Below are 25,963 nucleotides of genomic sequence, written 5' to 3'. Positions count from 1 at the left end.
GATAATCACTTGTAGCTGATCGAATTTGGAACAGCGCTTGTGTTTTTTTATAGCACAAAACACTTCAGTGGACACATGTCCTTACGGGGCATTCACACAGAATGTATTTTTACATTCTAATGTGTTACTTTTGCATAATTTTTTTATGTAAACACATGATTGACAGACATGCGTGACTGTTACTCTCATGTCTTATGTCATTGGAACCCCACACATTAATAAAACGCCATGTCAAATTTTTTAAAATGTAAACGCATTGTCCCTCATCAATTAAATATATGCAATTCTAAATGTGCCTCACACAGGTGAGCGGACTTGACAAACCACCTGTAGAAAACACACTCATTCAGCTCTCGGACACTTTAACTGATACTTGCATCAATTTTGCACCAGACAAACAAACATTGTGCATTTATGAAGTGTGCTTCACACAGATGACTGGGCTTGACAAACCACCTGTAGAAACACTCTTCTCTCTTTAAAAAAACCCCAAAAGAAACTCTAGCTCTAGCTCCATGGTTCTAGCCCTAAATTTTTATGGTCCTAATTCTAGCACTTAATTCCCTGAGCACAAACAGTTCCTTTTTCATAATTAACACTTGTTGCTTGTACGGTCTCTTCTTGTTGAATCGCTGAATGCATCCTCAACTGTAAGTTGCAAAAAATGTCAGTTTCAAAACAGTGGACCAATCAGAAGAACTCGGAGGCGGGGCAGCTTTGCAAGCATCTGTTTATAGTAGCAAATTGACATGAAAACTATTATCTGACATTAACATGACGGAGAAGACACTTTTTAAAAACCATTCCAGAGCACTACGTCTCACGTTTTTAGACACAAATGATTTTCAAGTGATTTAACATCTCATTCTTAATCATTCCTTACATATTTCTCACCATGATTATTGTTATGACTTTTCTGGAGAGGACCAATTTTAATCTCATAACACTTGCTATTAACTACTGGCTTATGACCTTCCTATTTCCAAAATATTAACTGTTCATTAGTAGTTCTACCCAAACTTAACAAATATTAATAAACAGCTAGTTCTACCCTAACAGCTAGTTGTACCCTAACTTACTAACTATTAATAAACAGCTAATTAGTAGTTTATTAAGCTACAGTATCAGTGTTAGATAATGGTTTGTTAATACTGTGAAATGTGACAAACTAAATTGCCATTTAGTAAACAAAAGTCATGGAAACCGGTCTTGTGAATATGGTAAACTGTGGTTTTGTTGCGCAGGTGCTGGAGAGCTTTAAGATCATGGACTACAGTCTGCTGCTGGGCATTCACGTTCTGGACAGGAGGATACGCAGAGGAGGCAGAGGGGACAGCAGGCGTCAGGGGACACAGAAGGTGCTCTACTCCACTGCCAGAGAGTCCATTCAAGGAGACGGTAAAGCTCCTGAACCGGTCGCTGACGCAGATGACGACACGTGAGTCCAGAAACTCGCTTTCACAGTTTAAAGACACCGAAAAAGATTTAAGATGCTTTGAAAACTTTCACTCCTGTGTGTTTTTCCATGAAGACATGTCAGCCAGTCTGAGTATATTTGGGTAACCTAGCAAATCTTTTTTTTTTTATTTATGAACGTCAAAAGTGGTGGATTTGTTCAGCAAAAATTTGTGTGTCACTGCATTCCAAACGACTAAAACGATATAACTAAAGAAATATCCACAGTGCTAAGCAAGAGCGCTTCTCTTCCTGTTAAACTGAACAGTTGCATCATCGATGACGGAAGCATGCTCAGGTTCAGTAGGTAAAAATGCAGTGTGAGTGCAGGCCGTCCGGAGAGAGGGGAGAGGGACAACCGCACTTCAGCACAGTTCAAGGAAATTGTACCTAGTGGGAGCAAGCCCTGAGTCCCAGCTGGGGTGGTTGGCATTTCTGTGTGTTCTCCCCGTGTTCGTGTCGGTTTCCTCCAGGTGCTCCGGTTTCCCCCACAGTCCAAAGACATGCACTATAGGTGAATTGGATTAACTAAATTGGCCGTAGTTTGAGTGTGTATGGGTGTTTCCCAGAACTGCATTGTGGCTGTAAGAGAATTTGCTGTGTGAAACATATGCCGTAATAGTTGCCGGTTCATTCCGCTGTGGTGACCCCTGATAAATAAGGGACCAAGCCAAAGGAAAATGAATGAATGTTCACAAAACAATAGGTTTCTATTTTAAATAATTTTTTTTTAATCTTTTTTTTTATAATACAGTTTTACTGCTCATCAAAGTAAAAATGTATCAAAAAATGCACAGTTTCCAAAAGAATATTAATAACAATATTGCTAATTCAGGAATACGCATGGGCAGGTATAAGTTTCTGACAGTATGATAACCTTGGATAAAAATATCACGGTTTCACGGCATCACGGTATTGTGATTACTGCTCTAAAATAAATTATTTTTAAATGTTTGGGTAAAACAAAAACAAACAAACAAAAAAACTTTGTTACCCATTAAACAGAATATTTTTTATTTTAAGAAATATTTATAATATTTTGGAGCAGTAAACATGTCAGGCTAAATAATGAAAATAAATCATTGGCTTCTGCACTCTTCATTAGTTTTAAAACACATAAAATACATTTAAAAACCTTGCATATACCTTGGGAACGGTATAACAAAACATTTTAACGGCATTAAAACCTTGAATTTTCCAAGCCGTGGTAAACCTTGAAACCAGTTATTGTCTTAGGCCTATTCAGGAATAAACCTCATTTAAAAACATTACAAAACAAAATTACAAAAACTTTGATTTAACATCAAACGGAAAAAGAATAAACAGAAACTTCATGTAAACTATAACTGAAAATTAGAGCTGCTGTGATGAATCAAATCACAAAATGAATCTGCATCGATTTAAAAAAAATTGTATGCATTATTGCATTCTATACAGTGCCATCTGCTGGCAAAAAAAACCTAAGCTTAGAACGGCAATGTATTCTGAAAATCCCAGTCTAAATAATAAAAATTAATAAAAAATGATTTTACAAAGTACTGAAGTGCACAGATACATCATTTATAATAAGCACTACTATATAAATATAAAAATCAGGAGATCAGTTTTTTAATTTATGGTGACTTTATTCAGCAATTATGCTGAACATTGTTTATTCTCTTTACATTTATTAAAGAATTCTGAAAAAATGTTTATGTTAAATTATATAAAAAGGTTTGATTATTTGTAATATTATTAATATAATTTGTTGAGTCAAATTTATTCATTCATTAATTTTCCTTCGGCTTAATCCCTTTATTCATCAGGGGTCACCACAGCCGAATGAACCATCAACTTATCCAGCATATGTTTTACACAGCGGATACCATTCCGGCTGCAAACAAGTACTGGGAAACATCCGACTGTGGGGGAAACCAGAGCACCCGGGGGAAACCCATGCCAACATGGGGAGAACATGCAAACTCCACACAGAAATGCCAACTGGTACAGCTGGGACTTAAACAAGTGACCTTTTTGCTGTGAGGCAACAGTGCTAACTACTGAGCCACCATGTAGCCCCAAGTCAAATTTATATGTTATTATATTATTTAAATAATACCTTTCAGTTTATGTTACTTTATACAACTTCATAATTGAAATTCTTTTAAATAATATTGATTACCATTTGGAAGTGTGCTGAGGCCCTCTAGTGGGTCCCGAGCCCCTGTTTCAGAATAAGTGCTTTAAACCACCTCCAGTGTATTTAATGATTGACTTTAGATTAGTTTTGAAATAAATAATCATGTTTTTTTTTTTGCTTCTAGATTGGGTGGCATCCCTGCTAAACACAAAGATGAGAAGTTGCTGATCTTTTTGGGGATCATTGATATCCTGCAGTCCTACAGGTGTGAATCACCTGACACAAAATGACAATTATTACTCATGCTATCTAATGCTTAAATTATGGATACTGAAGATTTCTGTTCTTTACATATAGATTTATAAAGAAGGTTGAGCACTCATGGAAGGCTCTTGTGCATGATGGTGTATGTATTATTTCAGTTAATTCACTGAAAAATTATGTTCTTATAGTACATAAGCCTATTTTATCATTTTGATATATATACCTATGTTCAACTTTGCATACTAGGACACAGTATCCGTCCATAGACCTAATTTCTACGCTGACAGATTCCTGAAGTTTATGGGCAGCACAGTATTTAAAAAGATTCACCGTAAGTTAAGCAATGCTTCATTATTTACAGTGGAATTCAGATAATCAGTTGAAAAGCTGAAACATTTACTTGTTTGTTCTTACAGCTCTCCGTGGTGCATCCTCGAGACGGAAGAAAAGCTCCATTCATGTGTGTAGATCGGCCTCGCAGGAAGTTCTGTCGACAGTAAAAGAGGAGAGTCAAGATGAAAGAAGAGCACAAAGCCTTGAAAACCTCGATGATACAGGTACTGACTGTGCAAGCTCACTTAAGTCTAGGCAAGGCAAGTTTATTTATATCGCACATTTCAAACACAATGGTAATTCAAAGTGCTTTACATAAACAAGAATAAAAGAAACAAGAAAATAAAAATTATTAAAATAATTAAAGATGATTAAAAACAGATTAAAATGTGTTTAAACAGGTTTTAAAGGAATGAAAAGAAAGAAAGACGTACTAGTGCGATCTGTCAGGCTTAGCACAGTCCTCATTCAGTAAAGGCACAGCTAAGCAGATGTGTTTTAAGTCTTGATTTGAATGTGCCTAATGTTGAAGCACATCTGATCATTTCTGGAAGCTGATTTTAGCAGCGGGGGCGTAAAAGCTGAAGGCAGATTCACCCTGCTTTGAACTCTTGGAATTTCTAATTTACTTAATCCTAAAGATCTAAGTGATCTGTTAGGTTCATTGAGCTTATCTGTAATGTATTGAGGTCCTAGGCCATTTAGTGATTTATAGACAAGTAGAAATACTTTAAAATCTATTCTCAATGTAACTGTGAGCCAGTGTAAAGACCTTAGAACAGGTGTGATGTGCTCAGATTTTTTGGTTCTGGTCAAAATCCTGGCAGCAGCATTCTTGATGAGCTGCAACTGTCTGACTGTCTTTTTGGGAAGGCCAGAGTTGATAGTATGCTGATTTAGTTACTGCTTTGACCAGACTACAGAAATTCAGATCTGACTCGAGAATCACACCAAGATTCTTGACTTTAGTTTTTGTATTTTTTGTACGTACGTTTGTACATACTTAGCAGAGTATCTAAAAATGTATTACAGTACATGAAGAGACTGTATATGAGAATAGTAATGATTTTCCTTTATTGCCAATGTGTGAACAGCAAGGGAAAAAAATTAATAAATGACATACTAACCTTCTTAGGTTGTCTATAAAAGTCTTTGGACTGATTTTTAAAACTGATTTCTAAAATATATTTAAAAAACTCCTAGCAGAAATCAAAATATCAATGAAATACTGTAAAAAACCACTTGTCATTAAGCCAAGTGTACACTTTCAGAATGGGTTAACATTAAATGTATTTTTTAAGTGTAATATATATAATAATGTACTGTATATAAAATATCTAAATACGGTCAAATTAAATAAATAATGTCAAGTAGAAAGGACATAAAAAAAGTTTTTCTCAAGGTCTTAAGGTTCATGTTTAAAGTATGTATAGATCAGAATTAGATGTCACAATTTTTGTTAAATTATCTTAAAGGTTATGTGCTGTTTCCACATAATTTGTTAGTATATGTTCTTGTATATATCATAATGATAATAAACTGAAAATCGCTTTGGGCGGTGCGGTGGCACAGTGGGTAGCGCTATCGCCTCACAGCAAGAAGGTGACTGGTTCGAGTCTCGGCTGGGTCAGTTGGTTTCCTCCACAGTCCAAAGACATGCGCTGTAGGTGAACTGGGTAAGCTAAATTGTCCGTAGTGTATGTGTGTGAATGAGTGTATGGGTGTTTCCCAGTGATTGGTTGCAGCTGGAAGGGCATCCGCTGCATAAAACATATGCTGGATAAGTTGGCGGTTCATTCCTCTGTGGCAACCCCTGGTGAATAAAGGGAATAAACCGGAAATAAAATGAATGAATGTATGATTGAGAATCCTTATGTGCCGTTTATACTAGTTTTGTTACGCTTACGCCTTTCATCCACACTATTCCAGCATCTTTGACCTATGAAAACGGAGTGTTTTGAAAATGTTGAAGACCCCCTTTTAGTTTTCTGTTTCAGTATAGATGGACCAAAACACAGACTTTTGAAAACGGAGGCATAGCTATCCACAATTGCTCTCTGATTGGTCTTTAAACATAACATTTTTAAAATGTCAGTATTTCTGGGTTTAAAATATGTGATTTACAATTTATGTGTTTTTAAGATGCATCGTTTCTTCTTCACAACAGAAACACACTCCTGTCCGAAACCTGATGTTATTCCAAGCTTGGCCGGACTCAATCCAGCTGTTTCTGTGGCCACTTTATCTTCTGCTTCATCTTTAGACGATGTGAAGGCTGAAACGCAGACAGATTCAGAGAGCAGGTGTTTACCAGACACACACACACACGCACACACACACGCACACACACACACACACACACACACACACACGCACACACACACACACACACACACACACACAGTCTTTCCCATCAGACATACAGAAGGTCTTTGTGAACTTCCATATTTTTCCACAGCGCTTCCCCTTTTATAATGTAAAGGGCACACACCTTCTCTTTTAAACTGGTTTGACTGTTTTTTTTTTTGGTCCTCAGAGATGATTGCAGAGCATCCAGCTCGACTCTTGCTTTGGAGGACAGTGCTCTTGCTTCTTTAAACTCAGCGCCAAGCACACCCGAGTCTGGTCTGGATGTCTACCTGGTCAGTAGTTGACGACATAATTCATGTTCATTTGTTTCATTTATTTACGATTACCCTGCAGTTTGATGCAATTACACAGTTTTGACCAGCAGGTGTCCCCGGCATTTGATGTTTTTAATGCTTCAAAAACAGTAAATCGTTTTGTTCTGGATCGTTCTGTTGATTTGAATCTTTGTAGTTTATTGCATCACTAACAATTAAAACATATTGTGAATGCTGCCATGTCATGTTGAATAAGCTAATGTAAGTTAATGTATTTACTAACATGAACAAACAATGAACAATGGATTTATCACAGAATTTATTCATCTTTTTTTATGACATTAGTAAATAGTAATAAATTTGTTCTATTTTAGGTCATATTAACTCACGATGCACTAGCTAATGTCAATAAGAATGCATTTGGATTATACAAATACAGTAGTAAATGTCATAGTAAACTTCGATTAATGCTATGCAAGTATCTAACAAACTAAAATTAATTAACATTAATTAATGAATCCTATCATAAAGAGTGACCATATTTATTCCATGGTCTGTTGAAATTCTTGATTCTGACTGGCTGAAAGGTGTACTATAAAATCCAGTCAGTTTTGATCACTGTTCGAAATAAATGGGCTTTCCTTAAACGTTAGTTGTAACCATAGTAACTCATTGGCAGTTGCCTGAGCCTTCATTCAACTTCATTCTCCTGGTAAAGTCTAGATCGGATACGTGGCCCGCCGGAAGTGCGATATGCAAATCACAATTAAGACACTGTATAAAAATCATTAATATTTTTGCAATACTGTAACGGTAGGGATAAGGATTGGGGTGGGGGTAGGCGTTAACAAATACAATTTATTGGGTAATTTAATAGACGTTAATAAAATACAATAACTGGGAAATTTATTTAAAAAGATAAATAATTCTCATAAACTTCCGGCCGCAACCGTATCCGATCTAGCAACAACCCATTCTCCTTGCTTTACCAGGAGACAGTGGGGATTAACCAGCTAGTGAGGTAGCTAGCACATGTTACTATGAGCTATTAGTTATGCCCATGTCATTTAGATTGATGTAAACCTATTGTTGGAGACTCTAAAACAAAATTGGGAACCTTTAAAATAGCATAAAAGGGCATTCATTGTGTGTAGTTCCCCTGAAACTCCATCTCTTTTGTGTTATTGAGTCCAGATCTCTGACTATTGTGTTGTTTTTTTAGTGATGCATGAGGCTTTGAGAAGTGGACCAGATTATCCGTCATCTAAAAGACTGATAAACAGTACTGTCCGTCACTCCACGACTTTGCACTTTGGATACTGTTTGTCAAGCTGCTAAAAACACACTGACTGAGAAAAGCCTTGCATCTGAAACAACGGTAGAGAGATTGCCACACTATAGTGCCTTACACTGTCTCTGCACTTTGTCCCCATTTGCAAGCTCAAGTTTGTTGTATAATAATAGTTACACTCCCCATTTCGACCAGTGTCTAATGCACCGGTTGGGACATAAGGTGTGAAACCAGATTGTTTGTCAGATATGTATCATTTATTATATAATAATCATGATTTAATCATATTTTGAGCACTCCTGACTTGTGTTGTGTTGAGTAATGATTTTATTCACTTATTTGATCATTACAGTACAATGACTAGTACTGAATATTAGTAACGTTGGCAACATGAAGTAAATATTGTGTTTTTTGGTCATGTGATTTTGACGCACAATCAGCACAATGTAATGACATGGGATGGGGGGGTTAATGGTCTGTGTTACTTAGTGTAAAGATTTACATGGCTTTTAAAGTGAAAAACATAAATCTTTGAAAATGTTTTATAAAAATGTATTTAAATATATATTTTGATTAGAGTAATATATGAAATGTTTGTGCTTTTATGTAGAATGTGTTTAGTTGCTGTTATGCTATTAAATGCAGGATCTTTCCACTGTTTCTGTTGCGTGAATATTTCTTTGTCTCAAATAAGGCTGCAGAAGAGTTACAAGCTACTGTACACTCACCGGCCACTTTATTAGGTACACCTGTCCAACTGCTCCTTAACGCAAATTTCTAATCAGCCAACCACATGGCAGCAACTCAGAGAGGGGTCTGGATGCAGACTTGGTGCAGTGCAATCTGAGCTGCATCCAATGCTTTTTTTATACGCTCACCTAACCCCACCCCTAACCCTACCCGTCACAATGACGTCACTCACTCCATTAAGTGCATTGTGTCTGACATTGCATCGCTGAGTGATGCAACTTCAGCTTGCATCATAAAGGCTGCATCCAGATACTATTGGCAACTCAATGGATTTAGGCATGTAGACATGGTCAAGACGATCTGCTGCAGTTCAAACCAAGCATCAGAATGGGGAAGAATAGTGATTTAAGTGACTTTGAACGTGGCATGGTTGTTGGTTCCAGACGGGCTGGTCTAAGTATTTCAGAAACAGCTGATCTACTGGGATTTTCATGTACAACCATTTCTAGGGTTTACAGAGACAGGGCCGTGCACAGGGGGTGGCCCGGTGGCTAGAGCCTGCCCCTTTGCCATCATTGGCTGAGTTGCCCCTCTTGCTCGATCGAGCGGGTTGTGTACGGGCCTGTACAGAGAATGGTAAAAAAAACAGAAAATATCCAGTGAGTGGCAGTTCTGTGGGCAAAAATGCCTTGTTGATGCCAGAGGTCAGAGGACAATGGCCAGACTGGTTCGAGCCAATTGAGCATCGTGTCAATGCCACAGACTACCTGAGTATTGTTGCTGACAATGTCCATCCCTTTATGACCACAGTGTACCCATTTTCTGATGGCTACTTCCAGCAGGATAACGCACCATGTCATAGAGTGTGAATCATCTCAGACTGGTTTCTTAAACATGACAATAAGTTCACTGCACTCAAATGGCCTCCTCACTCACCAGAGCTCAATCCAATAGAGCACCTGTGGGATGTGGTGGAACGTGAGATTCACATCATGAATGTGCAGCCGACAAATCTGCAGCAACTGCGTGATGCCATCATGTCAATATGATCCAAAATCTCTGAGGAATATTTCCAGTACCTTGTTAAATCTGTGCCACAAAGGATTAAGGCAGTTCTGAAGGCAAAAGGGGGTCCAACCCGGTACTAGTAAGGTGTACCTAATAAAGTGGCCGTTGAGTGTAATGCACCAGTATTTTATTTCAACTTAAAGTTTATTTTTGATTATTGAACATAATTATATGTCACACTGGCCTTCATCTGCTGTTGAAGCATTCAAATCATTTTCACTTTCGCATACAATCCTCTAGGGGGTGTTTGGTGTTGTTTGGCAAATGATCTTAAATTTTGAGGTGGAATTTTTGATTTTTAAATAATGTAATAATGTGGAATCTATAGTATGTTATGTATATAGTATATATAGTACATGTATATAGTACATATAGTATGTATGTTATATTACAACTTGTAATCTTAAACTGTATGTATTTATTATATTTTTAGAGACAATTCACCAAAATATATATAATTAAAACATAATAATAATAATAATAATAAATGCAAGCTAGATTTAGAATATACCGATAATGTGAAATGTCTCACGATAAAATAATCATATTTTAAAAATATATTTATTTAGATAATAGACATGCTGTTCTAGTTTTTATTAATAGTTTGAATTTGTTCTTATTTTTTATATTTTATTTATTTTAGTCAAGGTTTAATTGTTATTTTATCTTTTTTTGTGTGTCTGTATAGTTTTAAATACTTGATTTTGTATCTATTTTTGTTAATATGTGTTAATATACATTTTAATTTATGTCAGCTAGTTTAAACAAGGATTTAATAGCCTATATGTATTTATATCTAGTATTCACACACAAACAAACACTATTATAAAAGAAGATTGACTACAAAAAAAAAATAAAACAATAATATAGCAACACAAGATTCTCAGTACAGAAATAAACAACTTTAAAGATGACATCCAATTGATATAGAGGTTTATAGAAGTCTTATTAAATCCACTGGTCAGAAAAAGGCTGCACGCCCAGGAATGAAGGTGTCACGTGGTGTTGGGAACGCGCTCGGACTCACCTGCGCGTTCGTGAACACGCCCATACCTGGAGATTCAGGAAATCTGGGATTGTACACAAAAGCGACTAGTTCAATCTTTCTATTTAAGTGTCCGGTCATTGATAAATCCCACTGCTATCCTGTCCGAGTTAACGGAGCTTCAGTATCGGCGCCTCTAAAGGTACGTGCTTTCACTTTGGAGCAGTTTTGTTGTTTTGTCGCATTTCCTTTGACTGGTTTCGGTTATCTATTGTTAAGCGGAGGAGGTGGATTACAAAATAATAATGTCACCGAAACACAAACAGCTACTTTTATTAAGTGCGCTACACGTTAATGTGGACTTTAGCAAGGACCTGTGTTTGTTTTTGCCCACTCTTTGAATGTAGCTCTCGTGTTTCAGGCCTACAGTATGAAACTTCAATGCTTCACCTCCCTCTCACGTCCCATGTCAGGACTCTGCGGTGCTGGAACGTGTCGTGTATTTCAGTTTGTAAACAAATCTAGTTTTGTTGGGGCGTAAAAATAACTTGAGGTCGTTTAAGCAAACTCTTAAAAAACGTATTTAGTATAGTTCTGTTTATTTTACTTCTTCCACACAGCAACGTGATCACACTTTAAATTAGGTGAGTTTGAGGTAAAGTTGGATTTATATTCGCACATTCTTGTGACATGCTCCCTAAATTGTTTACTATGGTACTTTGAAAATTTGATCCGAAATAACATCTAAGTATGACTTTAAAACATCAGCACTATTTTTTTGACTGCGAACATTGTTGTATTCTCATTGGCTGTAACATGATTTCCCTGTTTAGAATGTGCAAAGAATAATTTCCTGATATTCTATTATTTAAGAGAACGTCCTATGTGTGAATATAAAACCAACTTTTCCTTAGTGGTGAGTTTTAACAGAAATTAAATATGTTGTTTACAAATACTTGTTGATGCATTTTAAATAAATTGATTTCCTCAAAAGTGTATGGTCAGTTTATATTAGGTGGCAGTATGGGGTACAATAAACTTTGTAGTTATGTTTGTAACTTTTAAGCATAACCTAACCTTAAAAACTCTAACATCTATAACTTAACATATCCTTAATCCCAAACTTAAGCTATAAGTCTGTCTGACTTTCTGCCTCTTAACTGTCATTGAGATAAAGTTAGTTTTATATTCGCTCGTTTGTTCGTTTAAACCGTCCCAATATTGTTTGAATTTGAATATTCAATCTGAAATCGCATTTAAATATGACTTTAAAACAAAATTAGCACTATTTATTTGACTGTGAACATTGTTGACCTTTAATAGTCATTGGCTGCAAATAATATTTCCTTATTTAGAATTTTTAAATAATACTTTCCTGAAATTATATTATTAAGGAGAAAGTCAAAACACGCAAATATAAAAACAACTTAGACTCAATCTCACTGTCTGCATATCTGCATTTGAGCGATTCCAGCAATATGAATGTAACATTTGCAGCAAAAACTCATAACATAAATTCACAGATAAAGTATATGTTAACATTATATTGAAACATCTGTTTATTTTTTCCAAAACAAGTAACCACAGTTATGGGATCAGAAAAATATCAATCTGTAAACATTCTTTAGATTTTAAATGAGGGAAATAGCCATGTGTTATGGATGTGAACAAAAAAGTCTGCAAGTTTACAGTCTACAACATAGTTTGTTGAAACTCTGAATGAAACTGCACAACCCAAAAGAAACAATGCTAATCAAAAGGGTAATTTGCTCACTATAGAACAAACATGATTGATTTGATTTTCTTTTACGTTTTTGCATTTATGAGGAAAAAGCTTCATTATGGATGTGACATCTCATCGTTATGGATGTGACTGATGTGAAATTGCTACCTGTGTGACTTTAGTAAATCAAATAGAATTCTTTGAGAACATTGACAGACATTTTTGAGTGTTTTTACAGTACTGTAAAATACAAGCCTACACAAAAAAGAAGATAAAGGGAAGAGAAAATATCCACTAAACAGCAGGAATCTGTTTTTTGTGATTTAAATTACTGCATTCACTAGCCCCTTTCACACAGTGATACCGGTAAATATTAGAAAACTTTCCAGAACAACTATTACCGATAAATTCAAACAAATGCTGTTTACACAGGGAAGAACGTTACGGAATTGTTACAGAAAAGACCATTCACACATCCATTCCAAAGTACCGGAAATTCTGGCATCATTAATCAGAAATGAGCTCTAAAAGTTTGTAAACATAAAAGGGGTCTGGCTTTTGTTGATGGTTTCACTTTTATTTAAAGCTTCAGCATTTTTGTCCCGGAGTCATCCAAAGGCAGAAGCGCGAACCGCAGCTAAATGTTTACACACTTGACTACATTACAAATTCTGTGGATGGTTAAGTATTGTGAACAACTTCAATGAAAACATATAGAGAAACACTTTCGCATGTTGAGATGTACATAATATGTGTGTGTGCTGGCGCTCACCAGAGCACTCCTTCACTTCACGTGCACACGCGTCAAGCAACTGAAGCAGAGCTTGAAGGTAAACAAACAGCGGTTTATCATAAGCATTTTATCGATAATGTTTTACACAGTTGGCATTAATGATGAACATAGAAACGTTATCTGACTAACTAGCAGCTAAATGTGTCTGGAAAAATATTCAAAGGCTTTTATTTTTATAAACAGCACAGATGTGAGTGTGTTTGAGTGTTCTGATTGGCTGGAGTAGACTTCTCACGTCAGTGCGTTCTAGACGTGAATGCGCTCTTCCCGGCAATTTTACTTCTGCGTTCACACTGTGCCTGAATGAATTTACTGGTATTTTCAAAAAGGGCCTGTTCACGCATACAGACCTTTCCAAAAAAATTGCCGGTAATTTTCCGGAAAGGTCTGTATGTGTGAAAGGGGCTACTATCGCCTTCTAACTAATGAAAATGACAATAAATGTCACTGCTTAAAATAATAACTTTTTAAAATCAAAAGTTGTTGGAGAGAAGATTAAGATCCTCTTGCCGATCATTTCCCTCTCTTTGTTTGCCACACTTTCCTTATACTCTCTATACTCTCTACTGTCCTATCAATCAAATGGGTGAACCCCCCCTCTCCAAATAATAATAATAAATCGTTAATATCACAATAATAAACAAGCCATTAGTAATAGCATGAATTTAAAGTGTTAAGTATGTGATCTGCTGCTCTTGTGCTTTGAGCAGAAATAAACTGCACTTGCCATTGAAATGAATGGGTTTTATAGCACAGTGCTTTCTTTGTCCAGTGTGAACACCACTTCACCACTTGTGTGAAACCAGAGCGCTTTTCTCTTTAGTTTTTATTTCTTATACTTATATTTTATGTAAAGCACTTTGAAATTACCATTGTGTTTGAAATGTGCTATAGAAATAATTCTGCTGTAATGCAACTCAAAAGAATAAATAAATGAGGGGAAAAACATGAATCACAAAATATGGAAAACCTTTTTATATATGGAAAAAATAAATGTAATGATGAAATATATGAATATGGATTTTTTTTCAGTATCTATCCATTTATCCATATTTGTAGTGAACTTGTGTGTGGATAGTGCATTAAAACATTAGCACATGTTTATTGTAGTGTCCTACTCTCGTTCCACTTCTCCAGGTGGGGAATGTGATGGATCATAGTTTTGCACCGTGACTCATTTAGCACAGCAGTGGTTACATTCGTGCAGATGATATCAGCAATTCTTTGATAAGAGCGCTTTCAGTGTTGCTGGTTGGAAAAATAAAGCCAGCTTAACACAAAGGGGTTTGTGTGTTTGCTCTGTTTAAGCTGTCGGAGGTGTGATTGAAATATGGCATGTTTTATTTGATGATTGAACGTACATCTGGCAGAGAGTGGCAGTGCATATGTGCGTTGCATAATGTAGACTGTGATTCTGCATGAGCCCAGCACATGGGGAAAGACTCCGGCTTACACTGCCACGCACCACTTACGTAAAGGCATTAAAATGACTTGGACAATAGTCGAAATGCATGAAAATACACAAAATCCTCTACCTGCAGGAATTCCTGGAGTTGTTTATTTGAGGTTTGTAAATGTATTATGTGCCCAGGCAGAATCGGTAGACTGAAAATAATAACCTGAAATAATTTTTGTTACTTTTTGTTTAATAAGAATATCTCGCGAACACGCAGTGACTGCCATATTTCAAATGAAAAAGCAAAGTCAATTTGCAAATGCATTTCCCATTCCTTATGAGCCTGACTAAATAGCCATATTTTCTTTTTCTCTGCGTTGTGCATGTAACCTGTCAAAACTCAAACAGAATCGCAAATCCTTTTGCTTTTGAATTTCCGACCTCTATACAGAATCCTGTCAATCAAATGACAGAGGTAGGACTACTTTATTGGGTGTGTTTTGTATTGGGAAATGACATTACTCTCAGTAATCCCGGATTTACAATAGCATCTGGATTATTGGCTGCACGATATTGTAAAAATTGCATGTTACGATATATATATTTTTTATTCTGCTATTATATATTGCGATAGGAATACAATTTCACTAGATGAATTCAAAAACAGTTTGGAAAGAATTTATAATTTTAGATTTGGATGATTCTGTAGGGAAGCGCATAAAATATAATAAACAAGCATAGATAAATTCAATAAAGAAAAATATTCATTATAAATAAGCAGCGTTTTATTGTTTTTTTTTGTTTTCTAGAAGAGTCTAAATGTATTCTGGTATACAGTAATTGAATAATCAAATATAAAATAATACTGCATAGTCTTCGTTTTATAAATGATTTAATAAAATGTAGCACTATTAATTTTTTTAGTTACAAATGGTGCATTTTCTTCATGCTTTTAAAACCCTCAAACAGTCACAGGCCTCAAAAAACACTTGCAAAATGATAAATTAGAATCCAGACTCAACATTGCATATACTCGCGATGTGACTATTGCAAATGATGACATTGCGATATCAATGCTGAAACGATTTATTGTGCAGCCCTAATCTGGATTATGTCACAATATATGCATCCTCATATTTAAAATACAATTGAAAATCCTATTTGCAAAGGCATTTGAAAAATGTCCACAATATCCTTTCATAATTGTGTACAAGTTACACAAAAGGAAAGTTCAGACAGATTTAATTTAGCGTAATCCAAAATGCAGAATGTCACTCATTTTGAGCTTTCGTGATTATCTGTTGTCTTTAACTAAAAATATAAATGTCATTTTACTACCATCCACAATAATAACATGCTGCTTATTTAAAAAAGGTAAATTAATGCAAACAGATGAATTCAACAAAAGCACATTGAATTGATTAAAGACCTCAGTACTCACAACAGGTCTGTGTTTGAAGGTTTATCAAATATTGTTTATCAAATATTACATATAAATAGTGTCAAAATAAATAGAGTATTTACTGGAGGGACCTGAAGTTTGACTGGTTTTAATTTTTTGGAGTTACCTCATTACCTGTGAGGAAAAAGTCTAAATAATGCAAATACATTCCTGATTTTTAACTGAAATTTAACTGATTTTGTTAACAGTAAAATAGACTCATTTTTCAAGGTTTTCTAGAGTTAGTTTAATATTACTGCTTCTGCTGCATCCATGGTACATAGCAAAGTTCCTTGATTAGTATTTTCTCAAAATGAGAGTATAGTTCCTAGCCCTATCAGTTTAGAAAATAGCAAATTATCATTTTTTTTCCTTTAGTTATTTGTGAGCCCGATGCTAATGATCTAATCCAATTCAATGATTTATGCTAAGCTGAGCTGAAAGTGCCTCTGCCAGACCTGGATATCAGCAGAATGAATTCAGATATAGTAAAAATTTAAGAATGTTGTATAATGAGCCTATTTCCAAAAATAGTGGTGTGCCTTTAAATGCATATCACTCCTTTTTTTGTCTTTCTTGTATGGCAAATGGGACTAATGTATTATGATAATCTCAACATTGTGTCAAGTGTATTTTAATTTTTTAACTGCTTGAAAAAAAAAAATCCTAGGTTTTAAAAATCTTGTTTCAAACTGATACCGGTAAATTCTTTTGGTGTTCATGATGAGAATAGTTTGAATATAAATTTGACTTCTCTACTCTTATGTAGGAGGAAAATCCTCTGATGCTAGCTGATGTTATTTATTGCGCCTCAGGCGTGTTACAAAATTGGCTCGAGTTTGACATGCCTGAGCAGCTTTTACACTGTCAGACTGAAGGACAAAGTTCATTTCAGTAGGTCAACAGTTTAGAAGTAAACCGTACAGTATCTACAGGATATGATGAATATTTCTCTGTTGTTATAGGTGCTTTCCAAGGAACTATTAAAAAGAACAACCCTTAAATCCTTAGAATTAACTTAAGCGTGAAACCATTTATAAATGAACATTCATTTTCATTAAATGTTTAAGTTGAAAAAGAATGTTTTCCCAGAAATTGTAATTTGCTGTTAATTTGCTCACTCTTAGGCCATTTAGTAATATGTAGGTGATATTTTAGGCTAAAATAAATACAGGCTGAAACAGTGGACATTGGTGATTCATGGGAAGTGGGTTGTTACTGACGGTTTACATTATTGTTCATCAAAATGATACTGTTGTTTATGTTGGATGCTAAAGCCTCGATTTAAAAAAAAAAAAGTTGTAAATAAACATCGTCAGGTCATGTGTAATCTTGCGTCCATGCATGCTTTGTTAAATTACAGGGTCATGAACTCCCTCAGGACAGCTAGCAGAAGCTGTGGGTTGATGAAGCATAAAAATGCTTTTTCTTGCACAGACCAATTGTTTCACCTCAGTGTACTGTCAGAAGACAATTTCGTTTTTCCTGTATATTCTTTGCCTCTCAAAATCACAGCAGAAATAAAAAATCTTTTTTGAATTACCAAGGATTACGTTTTCAGCTAAAAATATTATATTCTTTATTTCCTTTCCTCTTTTACTCTGTACTGAAGAAAAAAAAAAAACACCTATAAGTATCTTAAATGCCCTGAGGGCGAGTAAACTAAACTAACAGCAAGCTCAATTCATGGTTTGATGAGCTATGAGCTAAATTGTGTGGCTTGTTGAGGACAGTGGTGATCTCTCTTTTCTCTTTGTTAATATTTCAGTGGTCAGCATCTTTAAACGCACCATTTAAGTTGCTGTAGTGTAAAATGGTCCCACCTGCAGTAGTATTGTTTAGGCGCTATTATGTTGTGTAATGTAGTTGTAATGAGAGAAGAGTGTTCTGTGTGCAGACGTATACGGGCATGTCTGTTTGAGTGACTCATAGCACTGCTGATTTCAGCAACAGGTTTCAGCATGTGATGCTGACTGTACCAAAAATGTATGTGTAAAAGAATGTGATTCAGCCATTGGGTTTTGTTAATATTCATGCTTGTTTTACATAATAGATTTCTTGTTTGGTTTTTCACAAAAAATGCTTACGTTACCATTTACAAGGCATCTTTAGCTGATAGAATACAGCAGTTTTTTTAGGGGTTTATTATCATTGTTGATCAATACTGATTTTCAATGGTCATATAGTTTTTCTCGGATATAGATCATAGAGTTTTTTTTTTTTTTTTTTTTTTTTTTTTTTTTTATATTTACAGTTTAATGTGGCCAGCAATTACAATTAGGGCTGCACAATTATGTAGGAAAGTGCACCTGTATAAAATGTAGAAAATTATTAAAAAATATATATATTTATAGAAAAAATCTAATAAATTAAAGCACAGATGAAAACAATAGAACAAAGATAAAAAATTATGTAATCAGCGCTTTATGGTTTTCCGTGGAGTATAACATAGGCATGGGCCAGTTTAAGATTCTGACGGTATGAAAATATGAAAACCTTGCATATTAATATCACGGTTTCACAGTATGACGGTATTGTAATTACTGCTATGTTTAGGTAAAAAAAAAAAAACAACTCTTTACCCATTAAACGCAATATATTTTATATAAGACTTCTGCTGTCTTAATTAGTGTAAAACACAGATTTCCTAACAACTTGAAAAGGCATCTTTGGATATCCTTTTTTTTTTTTTTTTTCTCGCATAAAAAGGAAGCCAATTTGTTTTTTAGATGTTTCCTATATCGTGGGCTGACCAGTACATTTTAATGTGGAGGGTCCTTTTCTGCTGAAGATACTGTTGCTCTAAAAAAATATATTGATATGGTTAGAAAAGAACACGTAAAACAAAACCTTATACATACCTTAGGAACGGTATAGCAGAAAATGTTTGCGCTACTAAAACCTTGACTATTTCAAACCGTGGTAAACCTTGAAACCAGTCATTGACCCATGCCAAGTATAACAGTATTGAGGTGCAGAAATTAAATAATCAAATGTTAAAACATGGTATAATCTTCATTGTATAAATAATTAAATGAATCTTTATTAAAGTGCCAAACCTTTCGATTTCTTGTGTCCAAATGGTTTAAATTCACTTGATGTTGCTTGAAATCCTGTGATGTGAATATTGCAGATTCGAACATTGCAATATCAATGCTGAAACGATATACACTACCTGACAAAAGTCTTATCCCCTAGCCAAGTTTTAGGAACAACAAAAAATGACTTGTAGTTGATCATTTAGTTTGAGATGTGGCTGATATGAAAGGCAAAGGCCTCTAGATTACGCTTATTTTCCCAAAATAAAATATAATCATGCCTTGATTTTTAATTATTTAATTAGGACAGTAAGGTCTGACTTTGCTTAGACAAAAGTCTTGTCATACAGAAATAATGTACAGTTTAGAATATAAAGTCATGGTGTAGTAGAAAAAGAATTCATTTTGTGTATAACTCTCATGAGCTTGGAGAACTGCATCCATACTTCTCTGCAATGACTCAAATAACTTAATAAAGTCATCTGGAATGGCAAAGAAAGCATTCTTGCAGGACTCCTGGAGTTCATCAAGATTCTTTATGATTTATCTTCAATTTCTTCTGATTCATCTTACCCCAGACATGCTCAATAATGGTCATGTCTTTTCAATCCTAGAGCACCTTGACCTTCTTTGCTTTCAGGAGCTTTGATGTGGAGGCTGAAGTATGAGAAGGAGCGCTATCCTGATGAAGAATTTCCCCTTTCCTGTGGTTTGTAATGTAATGGGCAGCACAAATGTCTTAATACCTCAGGCTGTTGATGTTGCCATCCACTCTGAAGATCTCTCACACACCCCATGCTGAATGTAACCCCAAACCAGGATTTTTCCTTCACCAAACTTGACTGATTTCTATGAGAATCCTGGGTCCATGCAGGTTCCAATAGGTCTTCTGCAGTGTTTGTGATGATTGAGATGCAGTTCAACAGATGACTCATGGGAAAAATCTACCTTCTGCCACTTTTCCAAATGATCAACCAGAAATCAAGTTATTACGTGTTGCTCTTACAACTGGGATTGACGACAAGACTGTTGTCAGGTAGTGTATTGTGCAGCCCTAATTACAATAAATCCTTATTGTATACAAAAATACCAAAAATATAAAGGAATAAACATTCTTTCATGCGCATTTGTTTGCTTTTCTTATTTTTTCATGGCATGACATCTGTTGTTTTTTTTATGCTAGCATGGACAACCCAAGCTGTGATCTCTGTATAATCCTGTTTAGGATCTAAAGTCCTAACAGAACAATTTAGGTCATTTTCAGAGTTGCCAGATCTGCTCTTTCCTAATTTAACTGGTGAAAACACAACCCCACATATGTGTTCAATCAGAACATACGTTTGTAACCAAACCTAAAAATAGACGGTTTCATTTGCAGGGTTTTAGGTGATTTGGAGTGTCAAAGGGGATTTTAGAGTCTCTGCACTTTGGCGCCGCAATCTCCTCTTTCCCCATAATCCACTGTGCAAACCACTGGATGATAAAGCCTTTGCACATTGGGTTATATCAGAGGCCTGGATGCTTGATTTCTCCATCCCTCGGCAAAAGCAACATGACTAAATAGTCTCTGCGGTGGTCGGCTTGTGAATGGACAAATCTTTTACATATGCGTGAATGTATTTGTGATGGCGAATGGGTGATAAATGGTGGAAGCTATAAGCCAGCGGCGGCAGAGGGATTACAGAGAAACGGCTAGGGTGCATCCATGATCTGTCACGGCTTAGTACCACAATTATCCCCCTCACAGCATTTTCATTAGACTAATGTTTGAGATCTCCAGAATTATGTAAGAGTGACGCTCTGCAAGGCTGCCCAACGTGGTCCTTGTTTTCTCTCTCTTTTTCCCTCTCATCTTGTCCTACGAGGAGAACGAAATGGGCATCTATGAGTTTCCACCGAGTAAGAGAGATTCAGTGATGGAGATAGCATGTGCGTATGCGTGTGTGTTTATGAGTATTTACTGCTTTAAATGAGATCATGCTCAGCATTGACAGTGATGTTATAGTTGGTAAACGGAGAGGTTAGATGGTGCTATAGGTCTAGACGAGAACCAAAGAGAGAAAATGAAGTACAAGAAATTCATCACCATCATGCAAGCGGCCATCGGGGTTGCGCCACTCAACAAACGAGAGCTGATGCCACCCGGCCGGAGGTTGTGGAGACCCTCAGGGTGAGTTATGTAGACAATACGCTGAAGAAGAAAACTAAAAATGAGTGTTTGATGTTGTTTGTGACAGGCGTGACTGGTAAATTAATGTGTTAATGCTCATAATTCCATCTGTTATTGAGTTGATGTTGTTGCTCATTCTGTAATTGCTGCTTTATGCGTGGCTTTTCTCCTCAAATAACCCTGGAAAGTATTTGTGTTTTACTAAGTAACTGAGCAAAGCAGGTTTTGGGTGGCGCTTGCTAAATCTCTGCGCTAAGTATTAAACTTTGGTGCAAAGCTTGTCTCACATTGTTTATGCTACTCCAACATGAGCAAAGGATTACATCATATACAATTGCTTGTATAGAGTCATTAACAGGATCACAATTGATCAACAGCATTTTCCGAATGTCTGACAATAAATATGGTTTTGCATTTTTCTGCATGACGTGGGGGTGTCACGGTGGCGCAGTGCACAGCACGATCGCCTCACAGTAAGAAGGTTGCTGGTTTGAGCCTCGGCTGGGTCAGTTGGCATTTCTGTGTGAAGTATGCATGTTCTCCCTGTGTTGGCTTGGGTTTCCTCCAAGTGCTCCGGTTTTCCCCACTAATCCAAAAGACATACACTATAGGTGAATTGGGTAAGCTAAATTGTCCATAGTGTACGTGTGTGAATGGAAGTGTATGGATGTTTCCCAGTGTTGGGTTGCAGCTTGAAGGGCATCCGCTGCGTAAAACATATGCTGGATAAGTTGGCGGTTTATTCCGCTGTGGTGACCCCTGATTAATAAAGGGATTAAGCCGAAAAGAAAATGAATGAATGAACGACGTGGTTTTGTAACTTTGGTTACCATACCATAACTAAAGCTGAAATGATCAAATGTTAACCGTAACAGGCAGTAATATATTCATTTTGCTACAGCACCGAACCATCTTCAGATTACAACTGTGGTGACGTCACAGCCTCTTAATAATCTTATCTATCTTTTAGATGGTTTTAAAATTCATCTGAGTGACTGCTTATAAACTGTATGTTCAGAACTGCTTATTAAAAATAATTGGAAAATACACTCACCGGACACTTTATTAGGTACACCTTACTAGTACCTGGTTGGACCCCATTTTGCCTTCAGAACTACATTAATTCTTTGTGGCATAGATTCAACAAGGTACTGGAAATATTCCTCAGAGATTTTGGTCCATATTGACATGATGGCATTACGCAGTTGCTGGAGATTTGTCGGCTGCACATCTTTGATGCGAATCTCACGTTCCACCACATCCCAAAGGTGCTCTATTGGATTGGGATCTGGTGACTGTGGAGGCCATTTGAGTGCAGTAAACTTATTGTCATGTTTAAGAAACCAGTCTGAGATGATTCACACTCTACGACATACTAGTGCATTATCCTGTTGGAAATAGCCATCAGAAGATGGGTACACTGTGGTCATAAAGGGATGGACATGGTCAGCAACAATACTCTGGTAGGCTGTGGCATTGACGCAATGCTGAATTGGCACTAATGAGATTGGAATTGGTACAGAGTGTGCCAAGAAAATATCCCCCACACCGTTACACCACCACCAGCCTGAATCGTTGATACAAAGCAGGATGGATCCATGCTTTCACGGTGTTGATGCCAAATTCTGACCCTACCATCCGAATGTCGCAGCAGAAATCAAGACTCATCAGACCAGGCACGTTTTTTCAATTTCTTTTGTCCAATTTTGGTGAGCCTGTGTGAATTGCAGCCTCAGTTTCCTGTTCTTACCTGACAGAAGTGGTAACCGGTGTGGTCTTCTGCTGCTGTAGCCCATCTGATTTTATTTATTTATTTTTAATCCGAATTTAGCCCAAAATTGCATTAACGAACAGTTGGACTGGTGTACCTAATAAAGTGGCTGGTGAGTGTATATGCAAAGTGCAATACTTATAATATATGCAAAACTTATAATAATTATTTTAAATGAAATATGTAATGATAAAATCGAAGTCTGGACCAATAAATTGAATTGGTATGTAAAATCACTTTACCAAATTTGATAAGGACACCAAAATGGAGCATCTTGTCTATGATATTTATACATTATAATAATTTATCAAAAATCCAAACAGTTTAGGCTATATTGCAAATCTTAACCTGACATGTATTTATTGTGATTATTAGCATCAGGCAATTTCATCATCTTGAGTTCTGATTGATCAGACCTGTGGGAGAGTATGTTATCTTGTTCTTTTTTTCTTGTTTTTTGGCTTAGTCCCTTTATTAATCTGGGGTTGCCTCAGCGGAATGAACCGCCAACTTATCTAGCATATGTTTATTGAAGCGTTTGCCCTTCCTGCTGCAACCCATCACTGGGAAACATCCATACGCACTCATACACTATACAGAAAATTTAGCCTACCCAATTCGCCTATACCACATGTCTTTGGACTTGTGGGGGAAACCCGAGCACCTGGAGGAAACCCATGCGAACACTGGGAGAACATGCAAACTTCACACAGAAACGCCAACTGACCCAGCCGAGGCTCAAACCAGCAACCTTCTTGCTGTGAGGCGAACATGCTGCCCACTGCGTGTAATCATACAATATTAATGAACAATGGAACAAATTACAGTTGACAAGTTTAGCAGTGTTTTTGGTTTTTCACAGTGTAAAAATTCATACCTTGTAAGTCTATTTAAAATAATCTGTCATACCATAAAAGGGCTCCAAACAAACATCCAGGTTACATTGTGTGGGTACTTTAGGAGGGTGTGCCAACATTTGGGCTGTACTATATTGTATCATCTTGAGACATCTAGAACCCTGTTTTCCTGGTTGTGTGATGTTTTGTTTTTCTTGTCAATGCAATCAACAAATGATGTGTAAACAAGGTTTAAACCATTTTGAGGTTGTTTCATCCACTTCCAGAGTTAGTAAAAACCCATTGGATCCAATATTTCCCAGTATATCTATTGTCAACTGATAAAGATATATTTTTCAGGTGATAAGAACATGAAATTAGTTTGTCTGAATTCAAAGTATTTGAATCAGTTGTAAAAAGATTACTTCTAATGAGAGTCTGATTTGCAAACTCGGTAGAAACTTATTTCTTCCAGATAATATTCATGTTTTTAGCTGTAATTTCTTGAACTACATGCAACATACTGTACAGTAGATTCCTGATTATCAAAGAGGCATATATAAAACGGCTTTTTGGGCAAATATATGTATCTTGGAAACCTAAAGACTGACATTATCTAACAAATTATATTGGCTTATTTTAGTACTCCTGGCTACTTTGCTGGCAAAGGTCACGTGAACCAGTTTGAGCAGTTATTCTGAACACTGAGGTTAATAATTGTAAGTTTCTTGCCAAGGAGATCAGGTTTACTCCATTCAGAGCAGCTGCTTACTCTTGCAAATACTTTCCACATGTCTTAGGAATTAAAATAGAGCCTCTTTATGTACACAAAACACTTCTGTTAAACCTGGCTGTGTAGTTTCTTGTCAGGCTTATCTAATGCACAACAAAACATAATGCATGGTAGGATATAATTGCAGGCGTAGGCATTTTATTTAGTTGCTTACACACTAATGTTTGATAAACATGTTTTAATTATTAACCGATTCAGTCAAATGAGTACTGAACATACTGACGTAATCTGCTGCATCATGGTTAGGAGATTAGGAGTATCGGGATTTGTGAAAATACTGGCTCATTCTCAGTATTAAAAAAATCTCCCTGTTTGTTGCTAATTTTACAGAGGGTGTAAATGGACTTAACTCATTAGGGAGTCAGTCTTTTTAAGGACTGACTCAATCGCAAAATTCTTCCACTGCACTGAAAAATTCGCTCCATGAAAAGTTCCACAATGCATTGTGAATATCACGGCACATCACATTCTCACTGTATACCCTCAACGTAATTCCGAAGTGCAAAACTTGAATCATGCGAAAAAACTACCATCATGACAAACGAGACCTTTTGCTTAACTAAATATTTATCTATTTTTATTTAACCATAAATAGGTACAGAACAATCTTGCAATCATTTACAAATGACTGCTGTTTGAAATTAAATAATTTATCTATAATTATATAAACTTTATCAAATTAATATGTACACAAATATCAGTTGTTTTTATTTCTATATTCAAAACGTTGTACAACGAGGATTTTCTCATGTCACAGTGTACCGATGTCTATTGAACTAAGGTCCTACTCCTTAATGTCCTCAGCAGTCCCCAAATTTGTGTACACAATATACTGGTTCAAATAATGAGTTAATTGAGACGCACCCATGAGACTTGTTTTTTTTTTTTTTCTTGTTGTTAACATATTCTGAGTGTGACCTGTGTCATTGTCTTGTTACAGTGACCAGACCAACCAAATTGAGTTGTTCCGATCAAGCCGCTCTAACAAGAAAAGGTTTTCCTTGACCTACGAAGCTCAATATCGGTGTCTGCGACGCCTCTCTACACCAAGCTTCCCGGCCCTTTTACAGGTATAGCATGCTACAAAATTTCCTCATGAAAACGTTATTCCTGTCTTGATTTATTTTTTTATATTTAAACTTTTAAGTATGGATTGCACCAAAGAGTAAAAAC

The 25,963-nt window shown here is 36.1% G+C and overlaps 2 protein-coding genes across 5 annotated transcripts in view; both read left to right on the top strand.

Annotated features, from left to right (window-relative positions):
- The window catches only part of pip5k1ba (phosphatidylinositol-4-phosphate 5-kinase, type I, beta a), a 31,404-nt gene extending 22,658 nt beyond the window's left edge, over positions 1-8,746 (top strand). For all 4 annotated transcript variants that reach the window (XM_056466711.1, XM_056466708.1, XM_056466709.1 and 1 more), the window contains 8 exons: positions 1,245-1,438; positions 3,759-3,839; positions 3,932-3,980; positions 4,085-4,169; positions 4,255-4,395; positions 6,339-6,474; positions 6,708-6,813; positions 8,018-8,746. In XM_056466711.1, coding sequence (XP_056322686.1) covers positions 1,245-1,438; positions 3,759-3,839; positions 3,932-3,980; positions 4,085-4,169; positions 4,255-4,395; positions 6,339-6,474; positions 6,708-6,813; positions 8,018-8,020 — 795 coding nt within the window. In that variant the 3' untranslated portion in view covers positions 8,021-8,746. The remainder of the gene's footprint in view (positions 1-1,244; positions 1,439-3,758; positions 3,840-3,931; positions 3,981-4,084; positions 4,170-4,254; positions 4,396-6,338; positions 6,475-6,707; positions 6,814-8,017) is intronic.
- A 2,140-nt stretch (positions 8,747-10,886) lies between these two features.
- tjp2a (tight junction protein 2a (zona occludens 2)) overlaps positions 10,887-25,963 on the top strand; it is a 56,381-nt gene continuing 41,304 nt past the window's right edge. The window contains exons 1-2 of the mRNA XM_056466562.1: positions 10,887-11,031; positions 25,731-25,860. The gene's annotated coding sequence lies outside the window, so the exon portion shown is untranslated. The remainder of the gene's footprint in view (positions 11,032-25,730; positions 25,861-25,963) is intronic.

The sequence above is a fragment of the Danio aesculapii genome, chromosome 10 (assembly GCF_903798145.1).
Source record: "Danio aesculapii chromosome 10, fDanAes4.1, whole genome shotgun sequence".
Lineage (NCBI taxonomy): Eukaryota > Metazoa > Chordata > Actinopteri > Cypriniformes > Danionidae > Danio > Danio aesculapii.
The sequence above is the reverse complement of the archived record's forward strand: the minus strand, read 5'-3'. Positions and strand labels throughout refer to the sequence as shown.